Genomic DNA, 12,615 nt, shown 5'->3' on the forward strand with positions numbered 1-12,615 from the left:
AACTTTTGAAACATTGCAGGACCACTAGCAAACCAGAAGTGGCAGTTAGATGCACAAGGCAACAATGTATCACAACCATGGAGATACAATGCAGTATAAATAACAAATTGGACTTGATAATGATTTACTAGAAAGCTTTGTATGTGCCTCTCACAGATGGCATACAACCATGTCCAGTGTCAGTGCTGTGCTGCCTAACAAGCCAGTTTACCTCTGTTGTCCTAATTTTGAAGAGCCATAGCAGCACACATAACTACAGAGACTACACAACTTCAGTGACAAAGTTACAGGATTCTCCCTATCTTATTGCATTTTTAAAAAAAAAAAAAAAAAAAGCGCACCTTGGAAATTTTGATTAATAGAGTATAGAAAATTGGTTTCCTGAGTAATCTCAGTTTACAATTTGTTCAATAAAAAAAAATATTGTGAAACAGGAAATTCATTATATTTTAATATAGGAAGAATGTCTGTTTTTTTTTTAAACAAACTTGTTTAAATATAAAACTTAACAATTGTGAAAGGTGGAGACTTACCATTCTATAGAACCATATTTGTGCCATGATGTAGTGTTAATTTGCAACAGTTTTACAGCAAAGAAAGATATATTGATTGAATTTTTCAGAGCAAATCAAAACAGTGCAGTTCAATGCTTTGTGACTACAGTTCATCACATTTGCTTTTGTTTTTCATCCAACACCTTCAGCCTGAAAAGCTAAAATATCATCAATTTTTCACATGTACTGTCTTCCATATCAACTATTTGGGGTTTTTTCAAAGCATACCACAGATTAATCAGTGAATACAAATAATGGAAAAACAGATCACTGCTGGATGCTTAACACAAACATAAAAAAATAGTAAGTTCTCAACTTTTCCAAATATTTCAAATAAAAAGGTGTCCCTTTCATAACTTTGACTACTTTTTGTAATTTTTAATGAATGGGAAGGGGTAAAAAGGTATTAAAAATGTTGCCCATCTTTAGTTCTTTTGTATCTACAATTAACTGGAGAACAGTAAGTTTACAGATGCACAGTGTACAGTGGATCTGAAGCATCATTTCACACTGGTTATGATCCAACACGGGTTGTGGTGGTTCTTTTATCGGAGAAGAAGCTTTTGAGGAGAAATACCTGCCCAATACTAACTACTAGAAGAATGATGGCTTCCCCTATTGACCAATAGGCTACTCTGGTGTTTAGATCCTCTGCTCTGCTGCGACCTTGTGCTTCTCTCAAGCGGAAGTGCGTCTGATAATCGATAACAGACTTCAAAGCTTCATGAATTGAAACACAAGCAGACTCCATCTAGACAAAAAAAATTTCTGAGTTAGAAAAGCATTGGAAGAATTCTCTCTTTGTGCTGTATCTGAGCATATATAGCCAGGACTTCTGTAATTTTAGATGCGAGTATATTTATTCTCTCAACTAATATGTTTTAAGCTCGGTCACATCTAACCCACATTAACCAATATACTAAATATTCCCCCCCCTCCCCCAACCGCACAAATATATCATTAAAGTTGCCTCACATTTCCCATTATATGGCCTCATTTTCAGTTACTTAGAACTTGGCCAAACTAACTGTTCAGGCTGAAATGTTCTATGCCAAGTGTCTGCCTCAGGTTTTTTTTTGTTTTGTTTCAGCTAAAATGGGTCAGCCGTTTCAGAGAACAAGATTAGGGAAACATACATTGTTTTGCCCATATTTAAAAAAAAAATTATTTCAGTGGTTTGTTGAGAAACCCTCGAGCCTTTGAAGCAGGGACTTAAAATTCGATAGGGGCCACCTAGGTGTTAGGGATATGCCTTTTGCTATTCCTATGAAAATCTGCCCAAGTTGGCCATGCACTTAGAAAAAATCACAATTCATACATGCTCAGATCCCTAAATTCTCTGAAGAGTCTGCCTGCGCTGAATAGGACTTCCCCTGTAGTTGCTCCTTCCAGCAGCAAAGGGACATTATGGTGCAGGACAAGAACCCAGTGTTCTCACTGCTCCCACCGCTGGTGCCCAGGCAGCATGGAGGAAGCAACCACACTGGAATGCACAGGGATGAGGAGAAAGAAAGAGAGCACAGCAGCATTAGATGGGTCAGGAGGAGAGGGAGTTGCAGGAGCCAGAGAATATGAAAAAATAGAGAGGAAGGGTGGAGGACAGGAACCAGAAAGAGGCAGGGTAGATAGGAGCAGAAGGGGGACAGCGACAGACAACTCTTTAATTACTAGAGCAAACTCCCCTACAAAATCTGGAATTGAATTGAGGAGTCCTCAAGTTCCTACATTCATTTACCAACAGCAAAGAATTGTGAAATGCACTGGAAGAGAGAGATCTTTGGGTCCACTCAGGCCAGTAGAAAGATAGCTAAGGGATGGTGTTTATATCCTTGGTTCCAAAGTACTGAAATGGTGAGCACACTCACCTAAATAGCAATTTTGGAGTGAGTTTGCTGCCAGTTGACAGCACACAAGGTGTCTGTGGATAATGTACTGAACAATTTAAATGGATTTGTGTTTAGGAGAAACGAAGCGAGGCTCACAGAAAGACATGTAAAAAACAAAAACAGAAATAAGACCTAAGGTTTAAGAATAAAACTTCACACAGTTGAAGCCTTTTTTGTGGGGAAGCAGTGTTCCTGTCCTACTGTACATAAATAAAAAAACTAAACATCTATAACAATACTAACCAACTAGATGTGAAACATGCTTTATTTTCAATTTGTTTTGCTAGACTTTTCTTTGCTTCTCATAATTTTGACTTATTGGACAGATATCTAACCTAAATATTAAGTTGGGCATTTACTAATTATCTTATTCAGTTTTACTTTCCTTAAAAAGAGGCATGAAATGTAAAAGCCTATTTTCACTTTTTTTTTTCAATTACTTGATGTTTCTACAGAAAGGTAGAATTTAGAAACAATTGTTCAAAAAGTTCAAAGCACCAACACTTCAACTTTCAGACATGAGTGCAGTCACAGCACTGAAATGCAGCTTCCTTAGGAAAATATACCTGTCTGTGATATAAACAATTCAGAGAATTATTAGTCTCATCATATGCAGCTATTTTTAGTTAAACAGTTAGTATGGTCAAGGAAAAGCAGATTAGCTTTTAGTATAAAATCTCAATATTTTGCCATGATGGCATAAAAAGATGACTCGCCATTACTAAAATATTGTGAATTCAGATATATTTACTCTGTAACCTTTCAAGTGCATTTTATTCATCTACTATACATTTCTTTCCCGCAATCCCATTCATCCCCACAAATCATGCTGAGACTGGGACCTTTTGTGGCTACAGACAGATGCATGTATCATTGTTGACAAAACAGCTGATTGTACAAAATTCAACAACACCAGGGTCCAATTAAACTCTACTTTGACCCACAGCCTATAAGAAAGAGGCACAAAAATAGTGGAAGAGGCCTCCTTGCCATCCCTTGCCTACCTGCCACTTCCTTCCAGAACAATGTCTAGAAACTATGTCTGCTGTTGAATTCCTTCCTGAACCTGCGACATAGTATTCCTCCAACATCTTCTCATCCTAATCATTTCCTTAAACAATGTCCTGTTGTGAGGGGCTTTGCTCTTTGCTAACTGGGATGTAAATCCCTAAAATCTTAGTTCTACTTCTGTGATTAATGACTGCTACTCCAGTTTGCACAAGCTCAGTTTTACATCCAAACTTTAAGTAGACAAAAGTTCATTGTTAACAACATTAAGTCTTTGAGTTAATAGAGCTCCCTAGTTAACTCGGGCTGGGATTTTCAAAGAAGTCTGAGGAAGTTAAATGTCCAATTTTATTGGCTTTCAATGCAATATAGGTACCTACAGCCCTTAGGCGCCTTTGAAAATCCAAGCCTCATCTGCTCCATTTTTTATTTGGCTATCAAGTCACTTTAAATCAGCCCTTTACCTGGGTAAGCGCAGTGACTCTGTTCTCACTAGGAAACAGAGGTGGATCTTCTCCAACCTGGAAGTCGAAGTACACAGTTTTGTGCGTGAAAGTAGAAAATTCATTGCTGAAGCAGAATTTGTATGTTCCATTCCTAGATGCAGTGAAGGTAAAGCTATCATATTGTTTTTTCATCTCTTTGTACAACACATTGCCATCAGGATCTTCCAGTCGACAATCAACATCATAATGCCCTCCAGTGATCACCTGTGGAGTGTGAAAGATTATTGGCACTTTAACAGAGTAGAACATTATTCCTAGTACTACAGTTATCTAAGCACCTCTACAAGTCATTCGATCTGACTTATTTAATTTAACTAATTCACTAAACCAAGAATAGAGAAGATACAGAGAGCTGTAATAAACCGAGTTCACCAGTGAAGTTGTTCAATTCAAGAGTATCAATTTATATTAGCCTACAGCAATGAACTTGGGTTTTACACACTAACAGAACAAGAATAACTCAGAATAAAAAAGATTGATATGTTTTCTTCAAACATTAATTCATACAAATACATGAGAGAAAGTTTCATTTCAATTACGTTATTTTACTTAAGTTTCTCAGATATTTCTGTGATAGGTACAGTACAAGAACCTGACAAGGAGACAATAAAATTAAAGTAATACTGTGTTAGAACAGTAAGATTTACTGTATTTTAGACCCACTTTTCAAGTCCAGAAAAAACCAATACAGTATTAAAGGTTTCAGAGTAGCAGTTGTGTTAGTCTGTATTCGCAAAAAGAAAAGGAGTACTCGTCTTTAAGGCGTCACAAGTACTCCTTTTCTTTTTACAGTATTAAACAGGCTGGAGCTGTTCCGGCAGGTTGGAATTGCCAGAATGCAACAATGTCCCAGCTACTCCTGTTTCTGACATGACAGGAAGGGTGTTACACACAGACAGCCTGTTACGCCAGCTTTCTTCCTGCTTTGTGCTGCAGAGTGGCATAAGAATGGGAACTGGATATGGCCCCTTGCTTTTACAAACCTTTATCAGCATAGTTTTGGAAGTGAGAGAAAAGATACCAGGTTTAAATAAAAAAAGATGTATCCTGATGATACAGATCCTATGCATTTAAGAATTCTTTATAGGTTTTATAGACAGTCTTCATAGTAAACCTAGTTTCTAAATTTCACTGGAAACAAGTCAGATAGGTTTGATTTCAGCACAACCTTATAGAAAACTTTGTTGCAGTAGCATTTAGGGATTTTGCTGCAGACTTAGGAATTCTATTGCCTCCCTCGAACAGAGCTTGTGTCTTCTCCCAACACTGAATGAAGTTAGCCAAAGCTTGTAAGTGTCCCAAACCCTCATGTGATTAAGTAAAAATATATAAAACAAAATATTTTCACAGCACCTGAAATCACACTGACAAACCTACAGACAATGTAAAAGAAAGCCTTTGGCAAATTTAGAACACACTGATTTATATCTGGATAAACAATGAGGTACAAATTTAAATATGAGCAAGCATTTTACCCCCTTTTAATATGAACATTTTGAGTACATCCATAGACACTAACTGAAATAAAAACAAGCTCATCTGACTAGCAATGTCGATAACAGATTGTTCAAAAGCCTACGACTGGAGAAGATAGAAACACCACAAATTTTAAAACAGATTAAACAAAGCACTAGAAAACAACAATCCTGCAGAGGACAGATTAGCCCCAACAGGTTTTATCTCCAACTTCCACAATTCAGATAGAAATGGGTGCATCAGTTTGAAAGGTTTGTCCCAAAGATATTACATTTAGACACAAATTAAAGAAAAATGTTTTAGGACAGACTTCTACTCATACAAATTAAAATAGCTCAGATAGCGGAAAGAAGCCCAGTTTTTGTGGAAAATTCTTCTGAACAAAATACAGATGACTGAAATATTTGGGTATCTGTAGTCAAAGAAATCTTTTAGCCTCAGAAATTGCATGTTAGATCAGCAATCTTTAATTACAAGTGGGAGATTCAATTACTACCAAAGAGCTATAATTAATTTGGCTAAGTATCGGATGATTAGGACTTGTTTTAATGCTAGATTTGAAAGACAAAACTGATAGAAATAGAAAACCACCAGAGTGATTTTTCTATGGGTGCAGAACAAGCTGAAAGATATTTGGGGCAGAATTCACTGATGCAAAATTCCTCCAGAAAGCACGGGCACATGTTAAACACTGAAAAGCAACTGCATTAATTCATTATTATTTATGATGTATTCTATTTAGTCTTGGCAGAATTCGCTTTTTTATATATAATTTTGATGGATAATATCAATGTTTATTTTTAAGCAGTTTTTTCTATTTTTATTGATTTAAACTTTCATCATTTTGGAAAATTATGTGGATGACAGCAGACCATGTGTTAAAAAAGTTAAAGCTGTGTGAATGCTGCATAATTTTGTTTAGTTTCAACTTTGTGAACACTAGAGCTGGCTGTTTTATCAGAGCTGTAAATATGTGCTTTATGCAGCATGTATTACAACATGTTTTATACACACTGAGGTGGGACTCAAGTTCTCAAGCAGCATTTTTCTTACTTTGCCTATCTGTAAATTTCTATTATCAACAGAAGTATTTTGTCAGTTTGTACGTGTATGGTGAAATACACATCTACGGATGAAGACATAATTCTTCCAATGTCAGGTATATTAAGCGTAGCAATCTAATTGCAAAATTTACCTTCTCCAACAAGTCTCTAAACAGAAGATAAAACAAGAAAGTTAAGTGCCTTTCACAAATGAAAATGTTGTACAGTCAACAGTGATTCACTTATTAGGCTGGCAAACAGTCTCACCAATTAAATGAATAAGGCTCCAAGTAGTACAATCCCTAAGAAGCTCAAAGAATATCCTGTTTCAAAGTAGCAGCCGTGTTAGTCTGTATTCGCAAAAAGAAATGAGCTGTAGCTCACGAAAGCTTATGCTCAAATAAATTTGTTAGTCTCTAAGGTGCCACAAATACTCCTTTTCTTTTTAAGGAATATCCTGTTATAGCAACATCATTTTGGCAAATTGCCCATTTTACAAGGCTGATGTGAGTTTCACAGATACACACAGGTGATGTATGCATAAATACATACAATGGATCAATTTTGGGAAGTTTTCCAAGAAGCTTACAACGAACACATGCTTTTACTGTAGATCAAGAACATAGCACTTTTATATCTTTGCCTCCCACATAACAATTGCACAGCCTTGCATACATTTTATTGGTCAATAATATTCCAGGATCACAACTGGTTAATATTTAATCATTCAAAACCTAATACTGAAGTAGGATTTAGGGTTTGAACTCAATCACAATGAAATTCAGGGACAGCCTTGTTTAGTTCACATGGGTTAGAAATATCAATCAGCTGCAAACCAGATAATCACACAGTGAAAGGGAAGACAGGGAAAGCGAGGGTGAGCCCAACAGGTGTTTGGTGAAGGGTGGTGTGGGTTATCTTAGTAGAACAGCTGGCTTTACACAGAAATGGGATACTAGTTCGCTGGTTGTGTGGGTGAGGTAGTGTTGGCAAACAGGCATATATTAAGCTGATTTAAGGACAGTTTTATCTGGAATAGTAAGGTGCACCTGGTGCCCTATAAGATCACTTTATAAGAACATTACTTATTGCTAAACTAGAATTATGAAGCAATGCTTGTTGGTGAGAGTGTATTGGGGGGCTGTTTTAAGTATCTCTAACTGGCTAGAGGAAACAGAACACATACCCAAAACTCCAGGGGGCACCTGATCCCCTGTGCAAACTGCTCATGGAAACACGATCAAGCTGGGGGTACCTCTAATTTGGTGAGGTGTGAGGATTCAGGTGCCTCAGGCCTAAGACAAGACGTGGGCTTGACCCAAGCCAGGTGTCTGACTCTGGATGTAAGGAGTGCATGAGGGGATTGTGTATCGGGCACCCTAGGGTGCCCTGCACGATCCCCCATCGAAGCACCGCTGGGCGCTGCTAGGGCGCGGCCTGGGCGGTGCGCTGCCCGGGGGAGCCCCTGGGACGGGTTATTACCTGGAACTCCAGGGTGCACTTGGTGCCCTGCGCGATCTCCTCGTAGAAGCACTGCTTGGCGTTGTCAGGCAGCTCGAAGGTGATCTCGGAGGCCCGCACAGCGCCCCCCAGGCACAGCAGCAGCAGCACCAGCCCCCGCAGCCCCGAGATCGCGGACCAGGCCGCGGCACCAGGGCCCAGCAAGCCCCGCAGCAGCATCTCCCCAGTGGGACGGGGAGGGGCAGCAGCTAAAGGGGTAAAGGAGGAGAATGAGTCGGAGCAGGTCCGGGAGCGGCTCTCGCTCGGCGGGGGGAGCAGCGGAGGCCGGGGGGAGTAGGCCGAGCGCACAGCCCGTCACCGTGACCAGGGGCAGGGACCCGCGAGCTAGACTGCGCCACGGGGGGGAGGGGCAGCGGGCGCAGAGCGGGGGAACTCACTGCGAGAGGCCCGGATGTAGTAGACGGCGGCAGCCGGTGTCTGTGCGGCGTGGCGAAGGGAGCGAACGATCTGGGAACCCGGAAGTAGCTACGCCGGTCGCGCGCCCCTGAACCGGAAGTGCTTCTCATGGTTTTGTCGACGTGGTGGTTGGGGAGGCGAGGGCGCGGCGGCGGCTGAGGACAGTGGGGCGGGGCGGCAGGAAGGACAATGGCGGCGGGGGAAAGGTGAGGCGGGCGGGACGACCCGCAGCCGCGGCAAGGTGTCTGGGCCCCGGGGCAGCAGCTCTGGTGGTAAGGTGCGGAGCTGTGTCCTGAAGCGCTGGTCCCGCTGCCCCCCGCAGTTCAGCCTGTGCCCCAACCCCGCCTGCAGCTTGTTTCGCTTCCGTCCCAGGCACAGCAGATCGCGTGGCAATTGCACGGTGTAAATGCCACCTGGTCACTAATCAGGACTTTAAATTCACTACTATGAGCCTGTTCGCCTCCAGCTATCTGGTCTGCGGCTGGCAGCGTCTTTCATTCAAATTGCTCCCCTGTCACTTCGGCGTCAGATGAAACAGTGAAGGATAACAAGACCAGAAGGAAAGAGAAGTTAAGCGATGAAAGAAGACCTCCTCCCCCCTTTTACCACTTAAAATCTGCCTTTTATAGTTAATAAAATGTTTTGTTTATTATTAAACCCAGTTTCTGTAATTTCTAAAGGGGGGGGTCAAGAAGTGTGCTCACTCTCCACATCGAGGGAGGGGGCAAATTTCATAATGTATCTTTGGGTCCAAGGGAGCTGGACATCTGAGTGCTGGAGCAAGTCCCTTAAACTGAGTCTTCCCAGAGCTGATCTGCTGCTGGCTGTGGCTCTGCCTGTGTGTGTTAGAGGAGGTTTTAAGAGCCTGTATCAGCAAGACAGGTTAAAGAGGGCCCATGCTGGCAGAACAGGTAGACTCAGTGGTATCTCAGCACATCAGGTGACTTCCCAAGGGGTCCAACCCCTCACAGTTGGGTCTTTTGTTCTTCACGCAACAAAAATAATATGAAGATACCACGTGGGCACATTTGGGTCCTAAATAATCACGGTTAATGTACAAAACCTATAGAAATATGCAAGGACTAGTCTAGGTACATACACACTGCTGATCTGGTTGTGTTCTGGCGGACTTTACAATAATAGAACACTGAGCCCTGCTAGAGGGGTATTACCCTGTTCCTATTTGTTATATAAGGAGAGAGAGGTGATGATTTTCTACTTCCTTGTTTTTTCTGAATTCCTGTCCTGAAGTCTTTCTTTTTTGTTCAGAGACATAGAAACCCAAAACATTATTAGTTTTATCCATATCTCCTTATTCCCACTGCAGATTTTCCATTCCATTTTTACACTCAATGCCACATAAAGTAAGCGTTAATGTATTTAGTTTTTCTCTACCATGGAACCCAATCTGATAAGGTTGAAGCAAGTGTATTGCAAATTCTGCAGGCACAAACCTTTGTAAGCTGACCGTTCTGTTGCAACCACATGCTATGTTTGCTGTTAATATAAAAAAGACACTGCTTACAGACCCCTCAGAACCCAGTGGAGGGATGTACTGCTAATACTACCCAGCTTAGCTTCAGCGCTTAGAAACTTAGGCATAGGTTAATTATATGAGCACCGGCTACCTAGAAAAGAAAGTCAATACATATCTCAAAATGCTAAACTCTACTAATGCTGGGGTTGTCCCTTTTCTGATTATAGAGTGCTGGAGCTGCAGGAAAATGGAGCTGGATGGAGGTCATTCGTACTCAGGAGATATTGGAAGTAAGAATATGGCTCTCAGTCGATGAGTAGAAAAAGACTCTATTGTATTGTTACATTAGCTTGACATCAACTTTTGCACATGTATAGGTAGGTGACATTGTGAGGGGCTGGAAAGGGGATTAAAATACCTTCACAAAACTGGAAACCTCTCTTGCACAGTGATGAATGGATTAGAACATGTTCTGTCTAGGAATGCTGACAAACTTTGGCAGCACAGGCAGTTCATTCCCTGAGGGGTAGGACATATAAAGTTGAAGGAATGGAAAGTGGAGAGAAAAACTAAAGAAAGCTAGAAGCAAGAAGAAAAGCAGGAATACATGTTCCTTTTTATCTTGCTCTCAGTCTGGGTAATAGCTGTGTCAAGCTTCAAATCTGTTGCTTTGAAACAATTAGCAGAGGGAACCTTTGATGATACCTAGAGACTATGGACTTGGGTTTGATTTTAGATACAGTTTTATACCAATAACAGTTTCTTTGACTTGTGTGGAATTGGTCCCAGTTTAACCAGAGTCAGTGAGATCAGAATGAGAGCTTAGGACTGAAGCAAGGTTTCTTTTTGTTTGGGTGTTAAAATGGAAAGACCTCAATTAAGTTTGATCCTGAAGTCCTTACTCATGCAAATGTCCCATTGAAGATTTCATAGGTTTATAGAAATTGGCAGCAGAAAAGATTTGATAAATCATTCAGTTTCCCTACCAATGCACTTGTACGAGCGCAGCTAAGATGATCAAGTCCATTCTTTGCGTACAATTCTCTTTTAAAATATATTGCACTGTACATGCAGTCCACCAAAATGTACAGGTTCTTGCCTGAGTTGATTACTGCCACTCTGACCAGCATATCAAAGTACAGTTACCATTTATATACCCATCAAAATCTTGGCTACCAGATAATAAATTAATAATCTGACTTTGATATCTAAATAATGTCTGTCTTTCTTTCACCTTGGTAAGGTTTTGTAAAATTAAAAGGGCTGTCAATAGCACATTGCCCTTCATACTTGAAGAACTGACCCTGAGCATCCCTGGCACCTGTAAAACACTCTTGTATTTATTACCATTGTGATTTGTGCTAAGTCATAGTGTAGAGGAAAAACTCCCAAACTTTAAAACCACCTCTGTTTAAGGTTCAATACATTTACTCACCTGAAGTCTCATTCTTTCCTAAAGTTCAGTGACCCTGGAATGAGTTATTCACCTCTAGGAAGCCAACAAATTGCACTGCTCCCACCAGGCCCCAACAAAGGCGAGGATATCCTCCTACCCCTGTTAACATCTAAAATAAGAAGTGAAGGTTCTAGTGCTCATTGGTTGAGGCAAAGGGAAGCTTTGGATGTTTGAAATCACTGTGAAGCTGCAGAGTTTAGTTCTCTTCCAGTCCCCACAAACCAAGTTGCAGGGTTCCTTGCAGGGTGTATTAAACCCACTGCAAACCCTGCGAAATTTGCATATCTCCAACTGTGCACATGTGCGACATATATGCAGAAACTCATTGCTGATTAGGTTTTGTTGCTGTTGCTTTTTTTGCTACCTACCATAATTTCTTAAACACACTTGGGGGAGCTATTTAGTTAGAACAGTTTTCAAGTTCCTTTCCCCATTTTATGTTCAAAGTACCATGTGCTTAAACTCTTTGTATGCTCAGATGTGTTTCTTCCATTGAACTAAAGTGTAATATTACAATATTAAAACAATACAGAGAACACCCACATTCCCAATCTTAGGTAACATAGACCTACTTCCTAAAGCTCCCAGAATGAGACCCTTAGCTTTCAGGCTTCTAAGGGATTGTGTGGAGATGATGCAGGACTACCTGTCCCATGGTATAGGAGGGATTCAGCTGGGTGCAAAATCTGGAATGAGGACATCTCTAAGAAGATAAATGCCATTTTCAGTACACCTTTCCTTTCCAGGTAACTGGTTTATAGAAAATGCCATATTGGATCAGACCAGTAGTCCATCTAATCTAGCATCCTGTCACTGACAGTGGCCAGCACCAGCTGCTTCAGAAAGTACTGGAAGGTACTCTGCATTAGGCAGTTATATGATAAACTGTACCCGAAGAATGTTTCTTCCTAACCTCTAGTGCAGTGGTTCCCAAACTTGTTCCGCCGCTTGTGCAGGGAAAGCCCCTGGCGGGCCGGGCCAGTTTGTTTACCTGCCGCGTCCACAGGTTTGGCCGATCGCGGCTCCCAGTGGCCATGGTTCGCTGCTCCAGGTCAATAGGAGCTGCTGGAAGCGGTGTGGGCCGAGGGACGTACTGGATATTTTGACTATCCCTATGACTGTCCAATCTTTTTTGAACTCTGCTTAGTTCTTGTCCTCAATGTTATCCTATAGCAATGAATTCTGTATGCTAGTTGTGCACTGTGAAAGAATCCTTTCTTTCATTGCTTTGAATTTGCTACCTTTCATTTCCATTTGATGTCCCCTTGTTCTTGAATTATAAAAAGGGTGAA

At 40.9% G+C, this 12,615-nt stretch overlaps 1 protein-coding gene across 1 annotated transcript; it reads right to left on the reverse strand.

Annotated features, from left to right (window-relative positions):
* Positions 1-326: 326 nt before the first annotated feature.
* Positions 327-8,496, reverse strand: TMED7 (transmembrane p24 trafficking protein 7). Its single transcript, XM_074952983.1, has 4 exons — positions 8,372-8,496; positions 7,956-8,182; positions 3,913-4,158; positions 327-1,305 (listed from the first exon to the last, which is right to left on the reverse strand). Exons 2-4 carry the CDS (start codon positions 8,151-8,153, stop codon positions 1,069-1,071), a joined length of 681 nt encoding a protein of 226 aa, XP_074809084.1. The 5' UTR covers positions 8,154-8,182; positions 8,372-8,496; the 3' UTR covers positions 327-1,068.
* Between the last annotated feature and the right edge of the window lie 4,119 nt (positions 8,497-12,615).

Source organism: Natator depressus, chromosome 5 (genome assembly GCF_965152275.1).
Source record: "Natator depressus isolate rNatDep1 chromosome 5, rNatDep2.hap1, whole genome shotgun sequence".
Taxonomy (NCBI): Eukaryota; Metazoa; Chordata; order Testudines; family Cheloniidae; genus Natator; species Natator depressus.

Bases quoted from the DNA above. Each gene is read 5' to 3' on its own strand.
- TMED7 (XM_074952983.1), bottom strand. From the start codon at position 8,153: ATGCTGCTGCGGGGCTTGCTGGGCCCTGGTGCCGCGGCCTGGTCCGCG. The intron at 4,159-7,955 runs GTAATAACCCGT...CACACTCCACAG, and splicing joins AGTGCACCCTGGAGTTCCAG to GTGATCACTGGAGGGCATTA. The intron at 1,306-3,912 runs GTAAAGGGCTGA...TTTTTTGTCTAG, and splicing joins GAGTCACTGCGCTTACCCAG to ATGGAGTCTGCTTGTGTTTC.